The following is a 23,979-nucleotide window of genomic DNA, read 5'->3' on the forward strand; positions in this document are numbered from 1 at the left end:
AGCGACTGAGCTGTTCCATCCTTCTGGGATACAACCCTTCTCTCTCTGGTACTGTTTGTGTTCTGGCTCTGGATTATGACGTCTCCTCAAATACTCCTCTGATATTTTTATGTTCTACTTTTTACTGTACGGTGCCACAGTGGGAGTGGGGGGGGGGTATCTGTTTCTGTCATCAGTAACGCCACAATTCCTAAAAAGCATGACTGAGAGATTTTTAACATTATTTTCTGAACACCTAAAACACATAATCCCCATTTCAAAGTGCTGGTAGTGGCAGCATTATGCTGTGGGGAGACCTCTCTGTCCCAGAGTGCCTCTGGTTAAAGCTCTTCCTTCAAACCTAGTAAAAAAAATATGTCAATAATCAGAGATCAGTCTGATTCGAACTTAAAACGAAAGAGCCTAGTTTGTTGCTGAGGTACTAAACTGTAAAGAATGACATGAATTATTTTCTAATGACTCGGGAAAACAATTACAAAAATGTTCCTAGACGATCTTCATCATCATTAATTTATGTAACTCCTGCTTTTGTTGTCTGTGTCTTCATGCTTGGGGCGAAAACACTACGACTCTCCCAAGTGTTTTAAGAGGAAAAACCTGAGCGGTAAAAATGAAGCCTGCTACTTTCTACCAGTTTTTCTTTCTTTTTAAATCCAGTTTTAGTCTCTTTTTACCTCTAAGGTTTTCGTACCGTTCTTGATTTCTGGGAATCAAGACGTTGGACTTGGACGTGTTTGGGGACTCATTTGTGTTGTGTGTCCTGTCCTCCCATTTTGGACCTGCATAGTGACATATCAGCCCACATACAAAGCAACAAATGGGGGGAGGAGAGGGGAAGTCTGATGCCATTTTTTAATTGTTCATCTCAGAGGTGAAGAACAAAAAAAATGATTAAATAAAAAACATTTTACAGATTTGTGTTTGTCGGACCTCCATTATTCCTGCTAGTTGGTAAAACTATGCAGCAGCTGTCAAGATAAAAATCATAATGTGCTTCAACAAACAAAATGCATACAGTGGAAACAAAATTTAAGTCGAAGCCGATTTAAAAATATGTTTTTAATTAAATTAATGACCTTATTGCAGCAGGAGGTGCAAACTTACCTGACTACTGATCATGAAATTATGAGAATTATCCTTGGACATTTATATTTTATTTTTCTTACAACACAATTTAAAAAATATTTTAAAATACGTTAAACCTAAAGCACATAAAGCCCAACTAAAAACCCAGTAGTGGCAGCATCATGCTGGGCGGTCACTCATTAATGTTTTTTTGCTAGATCAGCTAAACTGCATCCAACAAAAATACGGCAACTTCAGCCATTATTCCTGTCAATGAACGACATCTTTGCTAAAAAGAAATATTTTATTTGACAACAGTAGTATCTCTGTATACAACAACTTCACACACTCCGGTCTGAAGTGGTCTGGACTTTGGCACCGTTAGTGATACTTTGCTGCATAAATATGAGAATTATTACTTAAATTTATCATTACACGAAAACACAGAAGAACGGACAAAGTAGAAACCCTGCAGCTGAAAAAAGGAAGAGACGAGGCTTTCATTTGCCTTTAACAGTGATGCATTGGCACAAAATGTTTAGACCTCGGATGATTCTCTCACAAAAGGCCACATTTTCAGATTTTGATTAAGAAAAATGAACTGGAACAAGTATAAGCTGTAGTGCTTGCATTAAATATTGCCACAGAAACCATTCACACCTGAAGATTTTTACAGTCTCGCCATCTGAGCTGCTCTTGGAACGAGTTTTAATTGTATTGTTAATTTCCCCCTAATTCATTAAGGGTCAAAATTATACATACCTCCACCAACATTTTGTCAAAAGCACTTTGACCACAGAGAACTATGAACAAGGTTTTGGTGTCATTTGAGCAGAAAATTGGATCATTCTTCTTGGCTGAACCTGTAGAGGTCGCTCAAATAATTTAGTGTCTCGTCATTGATGTGATTTTAAAGCGTAGTTCAGATATTACAAACAATATAAAGGTCAAACAACTCTTTGGGGAAGAGTGTTCTAGTGCGTTAAAGTTTTATCCATTTCATCAGTGCTGGGTATAATTTTCAAGCAAACAAGAAGCTTGAAGCTGTGACATATCCTGCAGTTCAGGGGTGTCCAAACTTACTAAAATCAAGCAAATAAAGTAGTTCATTTCTTGTTTGTTTTGTTTTGTTTGGCAGAAAATTTATGGTAGATCAAAAACATAGAAAGGATTTTGTGCCTTTGCTGTCTTAAAAAAAAGGCATCTAGTTTTTAAATACTTTTGGCTCAAATAAACACATTTATTCTCGATTATAAGAACAGGACTTGGATCACTTTCTGTCAAAACGCTCGCTATACTTAGCCAAGTTTAATAAATTAGATAAAAGCAGCTGATTTGGCTGCAGCAAAGTCGACTTTTCAGTAAAAGGTTGTCTACTACTACTACACTTTAATACTTTGTGTTGTACGTAACATCTCCCATTGTAAGAAAATCATGTTGTCTAAATGGACACTCCTGCTGTGGTTGATAAAAGATTTTAAAATCTTAGTGGAGGTGTATGTATATATTGAGCCTGTATGTGTGCATGTATGGGGAAACGTTTGAATTTGTGCTCCTTTTCATGCTCTCAGGAAGTCATCGCATTTGATTTGTTTTGTACTTCAACCCAACCTGGACAAACGTAAACCATGAAGACGATTAAAGTGTCGGAGTCGCCCTGATGCAGAACCTCCTGAGCAGGACTGCAGGTCGTAATTAAGGCAGTTTTTAAACACCCGTTCAACAAAGTGCACACATTGTCTAGCGCTCCGTCTCCTCAGACCCACAGGACCAGGTCAGTCAGTCCACACAGAAGAGCTTCACTTGTCCTTATTTTTCTCCTGTTCTTCTGCCGCCGGCGCCGTCAGTCGACTCATCTGCTGGTCCACTTGAGCTCGGCGGTGTTTTCGGACCAGGCTGCCGCCCGCGAAGCCCAGTGCGCCCCCTCCCACGGCAGCAGCCACCCCGGCAGCTTTGAACCCGGCCAGCAGGCCAAGAGGGCCTCCCAGCGCGCCGCCCAGCAGCGCCCCGGCGACCGGCAGCACCGCCAGCTTGTAGCCCGCCGCCTGGAGAGACATGAAGAAGAGATACGCTCCGGTTTAATTTACCTCGCGCACCTTTGGAGGCGCCGGGACTTTGTGGCTTAAAGGCAGCCTGCGACAGGGCGAGCATGCGTCTGCCCTTTCATGATCACCTCATCAATCCGCGTGCAAGGTTGAAGCCGAAGTCAAAAAAATAAATAAAATACAAACAAGCCTGCATGTGTAAATGTAAACGGACGCATCAAAGCCTTTTTATTATCTTCATTTAGGAGAAATCAGAGAGATGTGGGGCCGCGTGTTATTACAGCGGTTATCATCAGAGTGGAAGGTGCTTTTTGCTGATGGCAATTAATGATTGATTCTCTGACCATCCTCCCACACACACACACACACACACACATGGACACTCACTTGATTAACACTCACCATTAAATTAATCTAGTTCAAAAGCCAGCATTGCTTGTCCACATCCCTGTGGCAGTCGAGGGAATTTTAATTTCATCTGAGCTAAGTTAAAAAGGACTCTGGCTATAGAAGTTGTGGAGGAAGGAGGAAATGAGCGGGTTGTGTATATATATATATATATATATATGTGTGTGTGTGTGTGTGTGTAATACGCGTTTGACCCGATTACAGATTACAAGCTTTCACACACGTTAAAACATCTGACACCCTTCTCATCTGTTTCATCTGCTCACCCACCAACCCGTCTCACAGCAGGTGGGAGTTTGTTTGTCCTCTCATTCTGCTAAATTTCTTTTTAAACAACCAAATTAAACGTAGTGTTTTATTTTATTACATTCAGCCATAAGTTACATTTAAAATGTTCCCAGTTGTTATTAAAAACCCACTACAGACACATTTTTGGTTTATTTTCTCAGAAGTTGAGTGTACTATTGACGGGCGTATAAAAAGAACCAAACCGCTACTGAAACAACTCTGTTAAATTGACCTGCTGGATGTTTCAGACTCGAGAGTTTCCTTTTTCTTTTTTTTTTTTTCTAAACGTGGACTACATCCAAGCAGTGGCTCGAATCTCATCTACTCATCACCCATACAAAGCCAAAACAAAAAATGCCAAAACCTAAATTTAATGAAATGAAACAACCCTCAGTTATTGGCACCCCGGTGAAAGAAAGAGTAAGAAAAAAGAAAAAATGAAACTTTTATTACAGCAGCATAATCTCACACTGGAAAAGTTTAACAAAAACCGGGAAATAATGTTTTTTTGTTTTTTCCCATTAGCACTTGTGCTCACATTTGTAGAAACCCTAAAATCCCCATAAAATAAATACAACTAAACAGTTTTTTTTATTATTATGTTTAGGAATTTGTAGTCATCAGTAGTCTTTATTTATTGCTGGTCTGACAGGGAAAAGGCAAAGAGAGACGAGCATGTTTTAAAGGGCCGGGTCGGGAATCGAACTGGCGCCTTAACTTTGAGTTGACGCTCATGTAGATGAGAGGCGACACAGATTCCTGTTCTCCTCGCCACTCTTCAAAATGGGAAAGCTAAGAGAACATTTTTCTATACGAGATCATGTTACAGTAATAGAAGATTCATTTAATCTCAAGTTTTCTGCACATCTTTAACAGGGAAGCTATGCTATGCCACATTTATTTAGTTAATTTCAGAGAGGAATAACTTCTCATATTTGTAACTTTTATATATGTAACAAAAAAACGATCGTTAAACGAATCCCTCAGACGACGAGCGACTCAAACCTTTTTAACCTTTTACAGAGAGGAAAGTTTCATGTAGCAATGTTCTTCTGTTTTTATGTCTTTGATTTAAAATAAATACTTTAACAAGGACAAAATTTTAAAAAAGAAATTGATACATTCTGGATAATAAAGAGAAAAATCTCAATATTTGACGTGTGTAATACATATTAGGGTCGGTGACTTGTCCCCTGATTTATGTTGTGGGTTAATGTAGCTGAACAGGGAAATGACAACATATTTATTTAAATCTAACACACACACACACACACACCAACATGTGGGTCCTGCCTTGCTCGCCTTATCCAACGTCTTCATCACTCCCCCCTCTCCCGACTTCTCCCTCTCCTCTCTCTCTGTTTCCTTAATTGCAGCTTTCCTCCATATTGGAAGGGATCGATGGGGACAAACGCAGCAGAATGGCTGGGAGGCAAAGTGCCATCGATCTCCCAAACACCACACACACTCACACAGGGGGATCATCGGGACATAAACACACAGATACATAAACACCCACCTTCCCCAGGCTCCTGGTCCCCTCCTCCACGTTGGCCGCGGCTGTGTTGACGTTGTCCTCTATGCTGTCAATCTTCTCCTGCTGGGACTGGAGCACGGAGAAGCACGTTAGCACACACTCATATTCCAAGGTGCACTGACACACGCACACACACACACACACACATGCAGGTGCAGCGATCACCTGTTGTGTTCAAAGATTTATTTTCTGACTGACCAGACTCTGCTCTCCTGCACGGTGGAGGCACGTGTGCGCGGCGTCGGTATATTTGTCTGGGATTCGGTCACACTGTGTGTGCCATTGTGTGGATCTCATGAAATATTCAGAGTGGCAGCTGCCTCTCGCTCCATGTGAGGACTGGACGGACGCAGGGGCCAAACAACAAGCAGAACACAGAGCTCTACCCTTCGCTTCCTCTTCCTCCTCAGAAACAACCCGCCTGCTCCTCTTACACGACAAAAAGGAACTTCCTGTTGTTTTCTGATGATGTTCTGCTCATTCCTGCAGATGTCTGCAATATTCACCAGCCTCCGAGTTACTTTGTCGTCGCACTCTTTTTGTCTTCAGATCTGAAACTTTAGAGCCTGGCAGAAGGACTCTGGCATAAACTTGTTTTATTACAACTAGTTTGGTTTCTTCTAAAAGAAATGACGAGCTAATAAAAAGAAAAGGCTTCATAGAGCACTCTTATGGTATTTTTGATAATATAAAATAAGACAAAATGTGCACACACAACTTAGATTGCACATAACAGAACAACTAAGTGGTTCAAAAATAGATTTGTATTTTTGCAAAATAGTTTGATATAAAAAAAAATTAGCTTGAGACACGAGTCAAAAATGTTTGTGAATATAAAATTAAAGAAATGCAAATTTTAAGTTCCATGAAAAGAATTGTTGAATTTAACTATTTCTGAAAATAATGTAATATTTATCAAAAGATAAACATTTTGACAAAAAGAATATACTTTTCTCCTTCAGTCTGTAGATTTAAGAAAACTGTAAACCTTATAAAAGTGGCGTAGGAAAGTTTAAAACTAAATAACAGAGAAACACTGGGATAATTGTTTAAATAGTCAACATTTAAAACTGACAATTTGTAAAACAAAAAAAAAATTAGATAAAAAATGTTTTACGAAACAGCCAGGTATTTCAGAAATTAAGATAATACAATTTAGGCTGCATAAAAGAGGGGACAAAAAGAAGCGTTGGGGGAAATTTTTCAAATTAATCTAAAACACATTTTAATATTTTTCAGAATTGAAATTTTTCCAACAGATTTTTTTGTTTTTGGTTTAATAACTACTGAAAAAAAAATCAAAAGTTTAAGTTTGTAAGAAATTAGAGACGTTTGGAGCTAAATAACGCTGGAAGTCTTACACACTTTTTTAATAGTTTTATGTTTTTCACAAATTAAAATTCGACTTTTATACATAAATCCAAGATAAATCCAAAGATATTTAAGGTTAATATCAGATTAGAAAAAAAAATACAAAAGATTCCTCTTTTAATAACAAAACCAGGAAACTATTCAAATGATGTAAAAAAAACACTTGTAAAAGGACACAATGGTAAGAAAATTAGACGAACTATATATGGGCTGATTTTATTTGTCTCTTTAAACGCATTTGTTAGCTAAATAGATCATTCAACGCTTAGAGATCGGTGGAAAGTTCTAAAGAGAAGGCAGACGGGTAAAGAAACTCAGCCGCTAACGTGACAAAAACAAAGGAACAACCACACACTCACTCAGTGTTTCCACTGAGGCTCAGCCTGCTGGAATATTACTCCCCAAACTGCATCTCTCACCCTAGAGACGCCACAACATGTCTATGCTCTTTTGGCCCCTTCCTTCCCCCTGTTTTTTTTTTTTTCTTACACCGCTTCATCTTCACTCTCTCTCTCTTTCTTTCTTTCTCCTTTGTTAATCTCTCCTTCTCTCAGCCTCCCTGCTCCTCTCACTCTTTCCCTGAGGAAAGAGATAATCTGAACCGTCTGTTCTCCACCTGCTCTGTTGCATCCCTCGTTTCCCTCCTCTCCCCATATGACAACCTGCCGTCCTCCCACCAAATCCCCTCTCCTCCCTCCCTCCCTCTCGTCAACTCCTTCCTCGGCCTCTCCCCAGCGTAGGGCCTCCGGGGCCCCGGCCGTTCCCTCCTGAGCTGATCTCTGAGGACACCGCTCAAACGCGCAGAGCGCTTCCTGGAAACGGTGCAGCTGAGCGGCCTCCGTCGCTCTTGAGTTTGCTGCATGCAGACGGAGCACCGCAGTCGATGCGGAAACGTGAACGTAGGAACCCGCCGGGTGTTTTTACTCACATGGACAAGCAGGGAGAACTCCGTCACCAAGCCGCTCAGCTCCTTTAGGTCCTGAGGGGGACAAGGGTTCAGGTCTTCTTTTATTTCACTTAATTACTTATCAGACAAATCTACTGCAATATCTAATGAAAATAAAGTAAACATCTCACTGCAATATCCTCCCTTTTTTAAGAATCAGTTTCCCTTTTTCCTCATTTCTCCTTTTTACAGTTATACCTCAGTACACCGTGCTGTTAAAAAGAAATCACCCATATTTGCTTTTAAGTTTTTCAGACCATCACACTAATTTTAATATCAGATAAAAATACAACATGCAATCTCAGAATGATGCACTGCAGAAACACAAAATCTAAAAAAAGTATTTTGGGTTTCTGCTGCAAATGTTATGTTTGTACTCTTGAAATAAGACAAAACCAACTTAAAGGTAAACTTTTTAGCAAGATGTAGGAAAAGTAAAAGTATTAGTTCCAGATTATTTCACTTATTCCAACACATTTTCCCATGTTAGAAGTGAAAATAATCTGCCAGTGGAACTTGAACTTTTCTTAAAATCAACATTAGAAATTACTGATTACTCCGAACACATTACTTAAAAATTACTTGTAAGTTAGTTAAAAAGTGATTAACCTTTTGTCAAATAATGACTTAACTATGGTTAAACACATTTACGGAAATGTAGGTTCATTTTCGCCCGGGCCTGAACACTAGCAGACCTGTTGAATGAAGAAATCACTCGAACAGAACCTGTCTGAGGACATGAAGCAAGCCGTACCACACACCACGTTCCACGTTAACGAAACTTTGGTACAGACTGGAAACAAAGTCTGGAAATGGTAACAGAGCCATATTTACTAAAAATCATCCTCATGATCACCAGCAACTTTGGGAAAATATTCGGTGAGCTAACAGAGCATTTCAGATAAAGAACATTATGACCAGTCAAACATGGTGGTGGCAGTGTGATGATCTGGGCCTCTTTGCCAGTTTGATCCTTGAATTTTGCTCTCCAGAAGAAAACCCTGTGAGCAAATCTAGCCATTATTTCTTGTCCTTGACCTCTACAGCAGGATGATCTGAAGGAAGTTCACCTCTGAGCGGCTCAAAGTGATACTCAAAGTGATCTAAAACAGACTCGAAACCTCAACAATGTGTCTGAATTAAAACAATTCAGCAAAAAAAGGGGCCAAAATTCTTCCACTATGATGTAAAACACTCATTTTCAGTTATTGCAAACGCTTGACTGCAGATGTTACCACAAAGTGTGGCACAACCTGTTCTTAGGCTATGGAGGTAATTGTTCTGGGTTCTTTTGTGACCTCCTGGGTTGATGAGCAACAGTTTAGCGTTGTTAGCCTGGACACCCCGGGAAAGGCTCATCTTGATACCATGTTTTCTCCATAAATGCATAATGGCCCTCAATTCCTTAGGAATGGCTTCATATCCCTTTTCCGACTGACAGATCTAAAGTCATTTGTTCCTCAAAGATGAACTACAAAAAAAAAAAAATAAAAAACAAAAGACGCCTGCGAGGAGGTAAATACTTTCCCACATAAAAGTTTATAAACACTTGTTTGTCCTGTGCTGAATATAGATATTTTTTATTGTCATGAAACTGATCTCTTTAACGAACGCACCTCTTCCAGATTATCCCACGACTCGGACGCATTCTGATCGGCCGGGATTTCTGGAAGCCGAAGCTGAATCTGCAGGTCCGACAGCGGCTCCTCGTCCTCCTCCTCCAGATCGTGGCAGCTGCTGGACCGACTGGCGGAGGGCCGAACGTCCGGCGGCGCCGCGGGGACCGGCGGGGGCGGGTTGGAGTGCAGAAGCAGGAAGTCCTGTGCTGCGGCTGACGCTCTCTCCCTCACCGGCTTTACGAGCTCCTCCAGAGCTTCGGCGTCTTCAGATCGGACTCGGCCGCACAGCTGCTCCATCTCTCTCATGTTGGCTCTCAGTTGCTGCAGAACCGCACATGACTCACAGGTTACTCGGAGTGAAATCTCGCTGTGGTGCTTTGGAAACTAAAATAAAGTCAAAATGAATTAAGTGCTTGAAACGTACGAAAAATAAGAAGCAAGACAAGCATAACTTTTGGTTGTTAAGAGACAGAAGCAGGAAAATGAACCTAAATTGTGTTTTTAATTCAAAAAATATTTTTACTACTGATTCCAGTTTTCCAACAGAGCCTACTTGTTCAAAACGTTGCAAAACAAGTGACTCCACTTGTTTTTAAATATGAAACACCGAGGTGCTGAATTCGTTCAAAGTAAATTTTACCAGTACCTTTCAAAATAAGACTCATTTTAGGGCAACTGAAGGAGAACTCAAACTAAACCTGAACTTTCAAAACAAAACCATAAGACAGAATTAATTTGTCCGGCCCGCCGACTGCAGTTCAAGAATGATACAAATTTGTCCCGTCCATAACAGGCGGGTTTGATGTAGATGGAGACTTTATTATCTGAAATCAGGGTAAAATTATTACCAAAATGATTTTCTTAAACTCTTAAGTACAACACAAAGTATTCATCTCTTTATGACGAAGCTTTTACAATAAGCAGAACCACGTCTATCCAGAGGCTTTTGCCGAAAAGCAAACGAGTTTTTATCTATTTTAAAATAGTTTATTTTAATAAACTTGGCTAACTACGTGGCACTGTTGCCTAGCAACAAGAAGGTCCTGGGTTTGAGTCCCGGCCTGGGGTCTGACTGCATGGAGCTTATGTTCTCCCTGTGCATGTGTGGGTTTTCTCAGGGTACTCCAGCTTCCTCCCACAGTCCAAAACACGACAATCAAGCTAACTTTCTTCTAAAAGAACTAAACCTTGTCCTTTCAAAATAAGCCTAAAAGCAGCTTTGGTATGTATTTTCCGGACACGTAGTGTTATTTTATAGTATAATCAAGTAACTATGTTACTTTCAGTTGTTATGAAAATGTTGTGTATATCAAACATGGCATGACTTCTCAATTTAACACTTTGAAATTGGGCCTCTGTCTCTTTAAGAGAGAAGCTCCTACTCTCCGTATTCACTACGTTATCACAACAACGCTTCTCCATGATGCCGTTTACAGCCGTTCTTAGATGCTTTGCACTGAGAAGTAGCTGGTATGAGTAGCTCAGCAGAGGTGCAGTTCCACCAGGTGTTTCCTAATTGCTGCTGCCGCTAGTCTGGAGGAGCCGAGTGGCAGAAGCTCGGCTGGAGACTCCGAGGAGGAGCTTTGATTGAGAGAGTTTGTAGGCACGCCGATGATTTGTCAGACATGCATGGAAGAATCAAAGCAACACTCCAGGCATGTTTTTGGTGAGGGAATAACATTATAACAAGATGTAAAGTTAAAAAAAAAAAAAAACATCGATTTTACGTGATACCGCCCGTTTCATCAAAACGAGATCTCACATTTTTCATCCGAAATTAAAAAATGGATGAAAAATTTAAACTGCTGTCCTTTCAAATCAAAGCTCATTGAAAATCTTCAAAATAAAAGCCTTTTCATAATTCATTCATTACAAAGATGAACTCCAGATTCCTTGTGAGCTTTTGCTCACCGTTTACAATGTTTGTTCAATGTTCGGTCCGTGTGTGTGTGTGTGTGTGTGTGTGTGTGTGTGTGTGTTTATGTGTTTATACGTGTCTGTGTGGGGGCATTTGCTTGTGAGTGAGGAGCTTAGTAAGGTTTAGATATGAGGCAGGGGAACACAGGAAATGCCCCCAGGGTGACAGGAGGATTACATCGCAGGCATCAGCCCTCCAGGCCGAGGTACGACCCGGCCTCGTCGGGTCAACGTCCTGCCGATAACGCATTCCTTTAATTACAGAGCATGAATAAACATACGCCCACACCCATGTCTCCACGTGCACGAAGCCGAAAAGACAAACTGATTAACATGGAGGCAGACGGGTCGGACACCTGTCAGCCTGCAAGTGAACCGGGTTGGTAATGTGAGCACAGATCCTGACCTAACACGTGAAAGACGAGACATTTCATGGATTCTGATTTAAAGACTGCCGATCAGTCCACCTACCTACCAACATCCCCCCCCCCCCAAAAAAACATAAAAAAAAACACCCCCCAAAACACACACTAACTTCTAAAGCAGCAGCACCTAAAGATGACTCTGACTTAATGACACGAAGACACAGGAAAGCACTCCGTGAGCACTCCCAGAGGGGTGAGAGGAGCAATGGTGAGAGGATAGGTGTGTGTCTGTTGGGAGTTATTTCTCCTTCAGAGACACAGAGGCTTCCAGGCAACAGCATCCCCCCCTCGGGGGTCTTCACACCAGCCAGGTGAACAGGAACGCCAAGAACTACTTACCACATGCAGGAATTAAGGTTCCGGTGGAAATTCACCTTATTTCTTATCTAGATTTTTAGTTTTTTTTTTACATGTGTGGAGAATAAATGCAAATATATTCTTGACATATTGTAAAATATATTTACACTAAACACCAACCCATTCATACAACCATCATAAATCCAAAGACAGTTCATTCATAAATTTTTGTTATTATACTTAAGGGGGCAGTATTATGAGTTTTCCAAGTACATAGTGCCATTTTACAGCACAATTAAGTAGCTATGTTTAGAAATATAAAAATGCTATAAATATCAAACATGGTTTAAAAGAAATTTGCCTTCCTAATCTGACGCCTCGAAATTGGGCCTCTGTTTCTTTAAGAACTCCTGCTCTTTCTGAAACTCCGCCTTCAGGAAGTCAAAACAACATGGCTCCTCTACTCATCTTTTAATAATGCAGCGTTGCATTGAGAAGTAGCTCATTTAATGAGCTCAGCAGATGTGCAGTTCCACCAGGTGTTTGCTAATTGCTGCTGGCTAGTCTGAAGGAGCTGAGTGGGAAAGTCATGCTGCTCTGTGAGGTGGAAGTTTAGCAGCTTGGAAACTGCTCTAAGGAGGCACTAGCTCTAACCAGGTGTTTTGCCACAGGAGATTAAGGGATTTCTCAAACATGCATGAAAGAATCAAGGCAACACTGCAGGTCTGTTTTTTCAAGAAGGCATGACAGTATAACATGATGTAAAGCTTACAAAAGTTGATTTTAAATGATACTATCCCTTTAAAATGAGCTAAAAAGCCTAGAGAACCGTGGAAATTTGATTATGAATCAGAAAACAAACTTTTCTTTGACTTGATTTCAGAAGGGAAATTTATTCCTGTTTTATTGGAGAACTGCCTAGAGATCGAAGTTCGGTTTTGAGTTTCAGTCTCTAGATGTTAAAGCTAATAGAGCCAGACCCTTGAAGACCTGCAGCTGTAATTGCAGTGACGTTTCTACAAAGTACACCTTTGTCATTTATTGTGTCTATCTTATAAGGTGCTGTAGTTTGTGGCTGCACTATGACAGAGTTAAAGGCACTGTGACTGTTTACTTTGAACTCTATTTTGCAGCGATAGTTTACAGACATCAAACTGGCTCTACAGCAGAAAACTAGCAATTATTTCCTTCATTTTGATGCTGTCTGTACTTAAATGGATAAACACACCAATAGTTGCCCTAAATCTGCTCTTTGACCTTTAAATCGGAAAACGTGATTGTGACAAATGTAGAAAATGTCGAGATCTAAGTTGAGGAGGTCAGAAGCTTCAAGTGATTTATTAAACAAATGCACTCTGCTGCAGAGACTCATGGGGTTAAGGGACTCTTAATTGGCAGTCGGTTAAATTATACTCTAAATAAAACCTGTTATTCATTAAACACACATGCCTTAGATGCCTTCACTGTCCGTTTAAAAAGTTCTACCACACCTGAACAGTTCTGCTGGCATTTATTTGCTCCTGATGGAGGCGCTCCCACTGCTGGCTCTGTTGATACTGCGAACACAAAAAGATAAAACATGCACTTATTCCCAGCGAGGCAGCATCCTGGTGTGATCATGTGTCCAGGCAGACGCGAGTCCTCACCTTCAGTATGTTACTGTGGTGTTTCTGCAGCCTCTCCAGGTCCGTGGGCAGAGCTACTTTAATGAACTTGTTGATGGGTCCCTCCAGGCGCCTCAGTGTCAGCTTGTTGCCTTCCTCTGCCATGTGTCCCGCTGAGTGTCCACAGCCGACACCTCTGTGCAACTTCCACGCCGCACCTGCTCAGCCGAATCTCACTGTGCCCACACGCTGCAAACACCAGCGGAGATCGGTTTTTATTAAACACACACACACAGTTCAAGTGAATTAACTTCACGACATTAGTTCATGACACTGAATCCTTCACAACTAATTTAAAGTATAAAACAGAAACATTCATCTGTGGCAGATGACTGTGTGTGTATAGAAAACAGAGTTTGCGTCTGGAAGAAAGAAAAGAAGGAAGGACAGAAGATATTATTATTATTTTTTCCTTCATGTGAGATTGAAGAAAGAAATTAAACCTTTAAAATGCAGTGAATTTCAAAGGTTGTTATTTTTAATCAGTTACAAAAATACATTGAAACTTTGTCCTTCTCAGTTCAGAGGCTAAGAAATTTTTAAGCTAAGATTTCTTAGCTTAAAGTCAGGCTTTATAGCCCATTAGATCAACCCCAACCACCTCTAGGCATCAATAGACGTCTTTATGTGCTGCAAGGATTCAGTAAGCTCTGCACTGGTGGCAGCATGTGTCTTGAAATGCCCTCCTCAGTGAGAAACAGTCATTGAATACCCTGAAGATTTCTTAATGGCTTCTCAGACTCAAGCAGTTTCCTCACATGCAAAGTCATTGCAGTTCATCAAAGTTTGCTCTGTTTTCTGTAGGTAGCCAAGAACACAACCAGTAAACAATTTTAAGGACATTCAATCCTCTTCTGTGACAGTTTGCCTCTATATTTGATTAATAGAGCGATTTCTGTTGGACTTGTCAAAGCTTAAGTTAATCGATCACTTTAAATGCTTCCATAAAAAAACAACAACAACAAAAAAAAAAAACACAAAACTCTTGGACATGAAGGTGTCATGGTGTCACTCTCAACTATTGCACTGCTATTTTGTCTTCAAGAAGCCTGTCAGAGATTTCTTAGTTTAATGTTTGCTTTAAACCAATGTTAATCAGATTTATTGGTGGTCATCAAACAGTATTTTCTTATACGGATGTCTTATTCTTCAGCATGTCAGAAAGAGGACTCTTCTCAAATGTGGTTGTTACAAAGAACTGGTTTCAGGCGAGGATGCTTCTGTCATTTTATGCTAAAGTTTTATTTATGTTCTTACGGCATCGGCAGAAAAAAGGTTATTATCATGGATTGTAAACCTTTAAAAAAACATAACTGTATTTACACAAAATACACACAAAAAATTACACAAAAATTAAAACCACAAAAATTTACACAAAAATTAAAACCAAACATATGTAGCATAATCTATTTCCTAGCAATTTACAGCTTTCTAATGAGAAGAATATTAAAGTGTTTTGCTGTTTTGGGCTTTGTAGTATAACAGTATAACAGACTGATACTAGCTGGTTGTTCAGTCATGGTGTCTTCTGTTTTTCTTCCACTCAACTTTCAATCATTCTGCTTGGATACAGCAGACTAGGCATTAGCTTCTCTGGCTGTTAGTTACTGTCTATTGGACCGCTGCCCAGTCAGCAGTCTTCCCCATGACTGCGCAGGCCGTGACACAGCATTTCTGCATAACACATTTTTATTGGTCCTATGTAATATTCTAATGTTCCAGGGACTGAACTTTGTGTTTTTATTAGCCATAGTCACTAAACAGCAATAAACCCTTGAAATAAATCACAGTGTTTTCTAATAATTCTGAACACGATTTGAGTTTCACTAAAAATTATATTTTGAATCATACTCTAATTTATTCACATGCACATATTTGTTCAGCATCATGAATTTCAAACACACTTTAATGACACTGATGATTAGGCCAAGTGCAAGAGTTGTGATGTATGTCAACATTTTATATGCTTGGTACATTAATATATCAGAGATTACTACTATGACTAGTATCTCTACAAATAAAACAATATTGTATAAATACTCTAGTACTAGTTCTATATGTGGTTGTAATCATAATTTGTTGTTTAGCCCACTAACAATAAAACCCAGTGATATCAAACATAGTTTTTAAAACACTTTAAATAACCACAATGGTAAAAATATAAAAGCGTTGGCATATTTGCAGCATTTAAAGTGTGCTTTTCGCTCTTTCCTACTTCACAGAAACACCAATTACTTAGAAAGTTTAAGTTAAGTGCTAAGAAAAAAAGAAAAGCTATTAAGTGAGAATTGCAACCTTAAATCTTATCATTGGTCTGAAAGTTGATTGGAATAAGAAAATAATAATAATTCATAAATCTATTCCAAGGTCTTTTCTGCCAGATGTGGCAAACATGCAGAAAAACTATTTTATTCTTTTGTTCATACCTTTGTTTTGTCTCCAATTATCTACAGCCAATGTATGTTCAGGTTTATTTTAAAGCAGCAGAGTTGTTAAACGTGTAAAAAAGGAGTATAAATTAAAAGACAATATTCCTTTCGAAAGAACGTTGTAGGAATAATTACTTGGCCTCAGGTATTTCTCAGATTAAGCTGAATTTAGCAGCATTAAGAAAAGAAACCCATTCTGATATATTATTTTTTTAGAGACCTAATTATGCAAACAGCAACGAAAATCCGTACCAAATCATTTTAAGAGGCGAAACATTACCTGCTATTATTTTTTTCAGTTTTTATTTCCTAAAGCTAAATCAGGTCACATTTCATTAGCCTGTCTGTCGCAAAAAGGTTTAAACAGAAAGTGAAATTAAATTATATTCGCTGACAGCTCAGAGTGTAAGCTTAAACTAAAGGGCCATATCAGTTTGAGGCAAGCTCCCTGAAATATTTAACTAGCTTCTTTAAGAGAGACAAACAGGCGTTAATTAACCCAAATTGTCCTGGAGACAGACAGATTGTAAACATCAAAGTTAAAGGACAAAATGCGCCACTTACCTGTCGGAATAAAGACAATTAATGTGACTTATACAACCGAAGCTCGATGTGAGCCTTCATACTGACCAGAAAATTAACTTTCACATACAATTGGATTGATCAAGAAACTATTTCGCCCCAAATCAGCAAGTTGTATGTAAACAATTCTCTTCCCGGTGCGGCACTAAAGAGTTACCGACCTCAAACGGCGCCCACAGCCAGTTAGTTCCTAATCTATTTTCTAGCATTTTTGCTCTTAAAGCTCAGATTTTAATTATTTATTTATTTACTTACATATATAATTGTGTGACCGTCATATTAAATCACATATAGAGAATTGCAAAAATAGTAATATTTTTGAATTCTTCTCATTTTGTCACATGACAAACATAAAGCTCCATGTATTTTACCGTGACTTTCTGTGAAATTACAACGCAAATATCTACATAAATGTACAACTGAAGGAAAATATGTTAATGTATTCAGCTCCTTTCACTTGTATATCTTGAAATAAAATCAAGAGTAGCCAAATGCCCTCAGTAGTTCTCTTTGTGTTCACTGATGTTAGTATAAAATGTAGCTGTTCTGTGAAGCAAGCAAGCAACACCATCAAGACCAAAGAATATAACAGACAAGGGGTAAAGTTATGGAGAAATTGCATCAATGATCTGTCAAAAAAATTGTCCACATGTGCTCTGGAGGAGCTGCAGAAATCCAGAGCACATGTGGAAGAATTTGTTGACAGTACAACTATTAGTTGGTTTTTATGAAACAGTGACTTGAAGAAATGTTTATCAAAAGTCATAAGAAGTAATGTTCAAAGTCCTCTCCAAGACCAAACCTAAAATAGCGTTGGAAATAAAATTTCATAGAGGTTTCCCAAACCGTCTGCCTGAGTTTGAGCAAAAACGTCAGTCTACAGATAAGGTAGAGACTTACCCTAAAAGACCTGCAGCTGTACAGCAAAATGTGGCTCTACAAAGACTTGACTCAGGCAAATGAACTCTATGCACTTCAAATTTTAATTTTCAACCATCCATTATTTTTCTTCCACTTTAAATTTATGTACATCAAAATCCTACTAAAATACACTTAAATTTGTGCTTGCTGACAACCACATTTCCCCCTTTATTTTCACGATTTGTTTTGTATCAAAAGAAGAAGATAAATCCAAATCCCCACGAGCTTCTAGACAAACAGCACCAAATCCGCAACAACAAATACGTCCTGCCCCCTCTAAGTCAGTACACAGTATTGCACAACCAAGAGGTTAACCATTTCTGATGATTTGCTATTTAAACTTTCACTGTCAGTTTTGATCCGCCCTCTCAGTCTGCAAGTCTGGGAGTCCCCCAGAAAGTGGACAAATCGCACTCACAGACAGACAGACACACGCACACAACAACTGCAGCAGATGGGTACAACACCAGGGGAAATCCCCTGCAGCTGGGGACGGCGTGCTTCACTGCGGCCCCTCGCATGGAGCATCCGCTGAGGGAAGAGTGTGTGTGTGTGGGGGTTGGCCTAAATGTCAAAGGTAAAAGGTGCTGAAGAATGGAAACATGCAATAGACCCACTCACGCAGACTGATCTCAGAGTAGAGGAGGGGGAACCCCAGCCCTTCTCTCTGACTGTCTTCAAAACACAACACAAACAAAAATCTCACACTTAATGTCACTTTCCACAAGATCTATGCTGTTTATACACACAGTAGGTTGAGACAGCATGACAAAAACGGAAATGTCATGTAAATATGACTTTCAGCGCCGAATTATATTGGGTTTGGACTTTTATGTGAGATTGTTTGTGCTGATAAATATGAACGGAACTGAATTTTTATCACCCTGTCATGTGTCCAACATTTTACATGTATGACCACACAGATCAAGAGTGGAAATTCTGTGGTTGCAACGTCTCAAGATCTCGAGCCAAACGCCACCCACCTACAGCAAGAAATGTTAGACAGCCGCAAAGAGCTACCCCTTCCTCCTTCTGTACATGAATTATCGTTTTTTAATTTTCTATTCAACAAAACATATATACAACAATTTAATATTTTTGCTCTATATTATCTGGAAAAATATGTAACAAATCATTTATTGCTATGCTATGTTCTACCGTCACTTTAAAAGATGAACTGGTCCAACTCTTATCCAATAATATACGAATGCAGTCATGGTAATAAAAAATAGATTTCCTTTAAATTTAGTTCATGACGTTTTAATTATTATTATTTTTAGCAAAATTTTTGTTTTTGTCATTTTATTCATGTCTTCATTTTCAGTTTTGACAAATTACAATTATATAATAGTTGTTTGAAAAGAAACTGGTTTTACAAATGTTTACCAGGGTAGCTTAGTGGTTGTTATGTCATATTGAATGTGTTCGGATAAATCAACATTGTGCATTATTCCGGGACGTTTAGTTTGTTAAAGCCTGCAATCGGGAATTTTTTTTAACTTTATTTAAAGTCTTTTCCTGGATTTCGTCACTTTTAATGCCATATGTCTCGTCATCAAGAGCTGATCTGTTTCTGCTGATGAAAAACGACCCCACAGCATGATGCTGCCACCTTTATTGCGGCAACATTAGAATACACCACTGCTTTATTGTGGCAGCGTGGTGTGTTCAGGGGTGGTCGTATATTATAATATTCAAAAACACATAGCTGTTCGTAAGTGTTGACCAGAGCCTCATTACTTCACATGTGTTTCCTTCATGACTTTAGTCGAACTTTAAAGGAGACTGCTTGGCTTTTCTTCTTTCTGCTTTTCTGTAAAAGCAGATTTTCCCCTCTGCACTGCAGCTTCCCAGATGTTGAATTGAGTGGTGTCATTAGGATGTCATTTATTACCCCAACTCTACTTTAAACCTTTCTGAGACACATGATGTGACACAGGATACTCTGAAGAGTATCAGAGTTGAAAGGGTTGAATATAAATGAAAGCGTATACTTTTCAGATTTTTTGGGAAATAAATGTTGAGAAGCTTCTTTCTTCCCTTCACAGTTACACATTCCTTTCTGTTGCTTTACCACAGTAAACTCCAATAAATTAAAGATTGTGGCGTGACTAAATGTAAAAAAAAAAAAAAGAAAAAGTGATGGGTTTGTGAATATTTTTGCCAGGTTATGTGCATATGTGTGTGTGTATAAGTGTGTGTGCGTGCATTAGGCCCACAAGGACTCAGGTGTGTTTTGCTGCAGTCTAATCCGGGAGGTTTATCAGCAGGAGAGGAAGCCAGCAGGGAGCTCTGCTCACTTAGTTCCTCTTGAATCTCTGTTTTTATAGAAAGTTGCGATTAACACACCCTGACGCCTCACAGGAAGCGCGCCTTTTTCACAGCAGACGCATTGACATGTCGTAGTAGAGAAAACACAGGTGTTACTAATAAAATTAGAGAAGCATGCTTAATACACAGGTGCTCTTGTGTCTAAATAAGCCTGCAGCACCAGGGACCTGAATCAGCAGCATCCATTATGTTGTTCTCTTGGACCAATGCAGAGGCTTTAATGGTGTTTTTTTTTTTGTGTGTGTGTGCAACGTCCAGAAAGAATGTAGCTCTTTTACAGCTAGTTAGTCAAAAAAAAAAAAAAAAAAAAAAAAAATCAGCTGTATAATCAATCTATATGCTGTAGAAATATTTTTAGGATGTTTTTAGAGACTTTTTAAACTATAAAAGTCTCTAGAAAATTTCTAAACAATAAAAAGTCTCTAAAAGTCATACTTATTTACAGATTTATAGGTTTTATCTCTCAGGTTGTCTGAAAAATGTCTTGTTAAAGAATGGTAGTCTTAGGTTTTAACCTAGTTTTAATCACTAACTTGACCTTATTTAAAGGTGATTACTTTACTTCAGGTTTATTTCAAATCAATTAATTTTCTTCTTCAATTCATTTTATTGTTGGGAATAATTTAGTTTTATTCAGGTGTATTTTATGCTCATATTATTTGTGATTTTGGCTTAAACGCACATATCTTCTTAGGATTCCTTCTGTCTTTTGTCATTGTTTTTTTATTGTCCTCTTTTAAATCTGTTGAACATTGTGCATTAAACAGTTTCATATAAAGGGATTAACTATGTTAGATTTTTAAAAGTTGAAAGAACGGTAGAACTTTTTAGGAAAAAAAATCAACACGCATTAAGTAAAGATTTTTGAGATTCAGTTTTACTTCCAGGTGATAATCTTTAAGTGCACAGTATCTGGAATATGTATTTATTTATTTACATATTCCCTCTGTGAACCAAATCTTTGCAACTTTCCCCACCCATTTATGGTTCTTTTTGCTTTGCTGATGTAGATTATTTATTTATTTATTTATTTATTTATTTATTTATTTATTTATTTATTTATTTATTGCATTATTGCATTATGTAAGTTTTCGACACATTTACACTCTAGGTAAAGTTTTTTTGAATTATTATTGGGAGGCGTACTGTGAAATAATTATTTTCAATAATTATCCTTCAGCAATAAATAAATAAATAAATAAATAAATAAATAAATAAATAAATAAATAAATAAATAAATAAATACAAAAAAACTATATATATATATATGCAAAAAGTGTGACTGGCACTGCAGGTACTTGTCTTTTCTGGGATGTAATGTTGCTTTTTGAAGCAAATTGATCTACACCTTTTGTCCAAAAAGTTTTATATTAATGATAAGATTACAAATTATAGACTCACAGCTTCAATAACCCTCCTCTGAATGTGAGTGTGCATGCATAATTATTATGTATATCTGAGAGGCCCTCTAATTAAGACTCTGGGTATCTGCTACCTGTCAGTGCAGATCGATTGGGTGGAAGACCGGCAGCTCTCTTTCTGTGCGTGTGTGCGTGCGTGTGTGTGTGTGTGTGTGTGTGTGTGTGTGTGTGTGTGTGTGTGTGTGTGCGCCTTGCAAATTTCAGTGCAGTAAACTTTAGTAATATTATTTCAAAACGTGGGGGATTGTCAGCTTTTTGCAAGACATCACAAAAATAATCTTGGTGTTATTGCTGTTTTTCTGCATATTGATGAGACTCCCAGTCTCAGTGGGACTGTTAAAACGTTGCACATATTATTTTATAAAATACAGCCACAGAGAATAAAAATGACTATAAATATTATACTTCCTATTATTAAAAGCCACCTAATATATCTACCTTCTCTATAAAAGGCATTAAACTACAAGTGCACAGGTTGTGATTTCTGATCATTCATTTTATATTTTTGCACAAACACAGAGGACTCTTTAACTTGTACCCCTTCTAACTGAGACACACTCACTGAAGGATCTGCTCGCTATTTCATTACCAGTTGGTATCCATCACTGCGCCGTTTGAGGAGAGAGCGAGAGAGAGAGGAAGAGGCAGCGCGGCTTCGTCTGTGTAGGTGCTCTCGGTGCTGCCAGTGAGTGATGGCAGTGACAGTATAGACGGCGTGTGCTGTGAAATGTCACAGTGCCGATCGATGTTGTTTAACGAGGCTAGAGGCTGATCTGGACCTCATGCTAACATAAAGCTCTCCTCTTCTCACTCTTCCTTCCCCTCTTCTCTGTCTTAATCCCCCCTCTACTCTCTGTGAGCATCCGAGGGTCTCTGGGGGGCAGGGGGGGGTAGAGGTGAGGCCTGTTACCTGTCAAGAGGGTTTGGCTGTGACAAGAGACACACACTCGTACACACACACACACACACACACACACACACACCCACACACGCACACACATATGCAGTGCCTTGCAAAAAGTATTCACACCCCTGGAAGTTTTTCACATTTTTAAAAAGAAAAACTTCAATTCAATGTATTTTATAGGGATTTTATGTGGTAGTCCAAAGTTTTAAAACCAAAGGTTTGCTGTGAAAAACGCTGAAAAGAAAGGCGACAAAGTTTTGAGTAGCATCAGGACTCTGGAACTGCTGTCTCGATACTGATCATGGCTGCACCGGCTGAAGTTTTCTGGCTGATCTTTAGAAAGCCTGATCTGCCGATTCTGATTTAAGTCGATACCAATTTTTTTTTTTTTTTTTTTAATCTTACAAAATATAGGAAGAAAGTCAATGAGATGGCAACAGTGGGGTAACTATTGTTAACTTCAAACATGCAGACATGACCTGGAGGGTCTGCCAGCCTCTCTCAAGGCAGAGCAGCAGAAGACAGTGGTTAATTTCTAGACATTTGCTGAGGTAGATAAGATCAGTGAATAAGATCCGCTTCACATTTAAGAATCAGCCCATCGCTGATTTCCAATAATTAAGGAAATCGGGGCTGATTTATTGGCTGGCTGATTTATCAGAGCACTCACTGATGCTTGATGTTGTATTTTTGTTCTGTACGGCACAGATTTATGTAATTTGTGTCTTGAAATGCGCTTCATAAATTATAGTTCCATTTTCTTTTTTTCGCTAACATCCCTAAACTTCAATCTAACGAGAAACAGCCTTCAACGTTAATGCAAGGGGGGCATTACAAGAGACCCATGGTAACTTTGGAGGAGCTGCACAGATTTACAATTAACGTTGGACAATTTGTTGACAGGACAGCCATTCAGTGTAAAAATGTAAAAGTGGTGAAAAGAAATCTGTTATTGAATGAAAGCCAATAAAGTCTGCAGGGGAGGAAGTTACTGTGGTCAAATAGGACCAAAAACTTTTGACCAATCTGCAAAACGCCACAAGACGGACAGTCTGAATAAACCATCCCAACGGTGAAACATGGAGGTGGCAGCATGATGCTGTGGAGTTCTTCTCCCTCAACAGAGGAAGAGAAGCCAGTTGGAACTGAATGCAGGATGATCCTGGAAGAAACGACTTTTAAAAATTATTGTCTCAGGCGGCTGGTTACAACCGCATGCCACAGTTTTCAGATTTTATTTTTGATAAATTGAGGAAAACATGCAGCCTTTTCCTTTGTGATGGTCAAGACTGCCTCTCTGTTCCCAAACTAGTTTGTATTTTGCACTGCATCATTGGGCATTAAATCTTTTTACAGATTGGGTTCTGGTCTCACCTGGAAGACAGATCTCTGGGTTGCGCCATTAAAAACACAACAAAGTGTTACTAAACGACAAAGAGAGAAACAGTTCAAGGGGTATAAATTCTTTGACAAGAAAACAATTTTGTATTTGCGCCTTGAAATGGAAATGTTAAAATGTTTTTGTATTTCATGAGAAGTTAATAACAAAGAATCACAACACAGGACGCAACGGGTCAGAATAATCAGAACTAGTTTATGATTTCAAAGTGCTGAACAGAAAATCCAGTGAACAAAAGAGAGGGAAAAAAAAAATATATATATATATATCGAACAGGAAACACAAACCAAAGAAGTACATTGAAAAAACAGCAAGTTGTTTTCTTTTTCATTTCTCTTCTTCTTTTTAAGAATAAAGAAAATGCACAAGTTGTACCACAATATTTGAAAAAGCTAAAAACACTTCAA

The 23,979-nt window shown here is 38.8% G+C and overlaps 1 protein-coding gene across 1 annotated transcript; it reads right to left on the minus strand.

The window, feature by feature from the left end:
* Positions 1 to 71: 71 nt before the first annotated feature.
* On the minus strand, positions 72 to 16,760 carry stx17 (syntaxin 17). Its single transcript, XM_007556217.2, has 7 exons — positions 16,576 to 16,760; positions 13,565 to 13,771; positions 13,409 to 13,474; positions 9,277 to 9,600; positions 7,643 to 7,693; positions 5,326 to 5,412; positions 72 to 3,110 (listed from the first exon to the last, which is right to left on the minus strand). Exons 2-7 carry the CDS (start codon positions 13,685 to 13,687, stop codon positions 2,865 to 2,867), a joined length of 897 nt encoding a protein of 298 aa, XP_007556279.1. The 5' UTR covers positions 13,688 to 13,771; positions 16,576 to 16,760; the 3' UTR covers positions 72 to 2,864.
* Positions 16,761 to 23,979: the final 7,219 nt, after the last annotated feature.

This window comes from Poecilia formosa, unplaced genomic scaffold (genome assembly GCF_000485575.1).
Source record: "Poecilia formosa unplaced genomic scaffold, Poecilia_formosa-5.1.2 Scaffold77, whole genome shotgun sequence".
Lineage (NCBI taxonomy): Eukaryota > Metazoa > Chordata > Actinopteri > Cyprinodontiformes > Poeciliidae > Poecilia > Poecilia formosa.

Coding starts and splice junctions, on each gene's coding strand:
- stx17 (XM_007556217.2), bottom strand. CDS start 13,687: ATGGCAGAGGAAGGCAACAAGCTGACACTGAGGCGCCTGGAGGGACCC. Junction 9,601..13,408: donor ATGCCAGCAGAACTGTTCAG/GTGTGGTAGAAC, acceptor GCGGTTCTGCAG/CAACTGAGAGCCAACATGAG. Junction 3,111..5,325: donor GGACCAGGAGCCTGGGGAAG/GTGGGTGTTTAT, acceptor ATGTCTCTCCAG/GCGGCGGGCTACAAGCTGGC.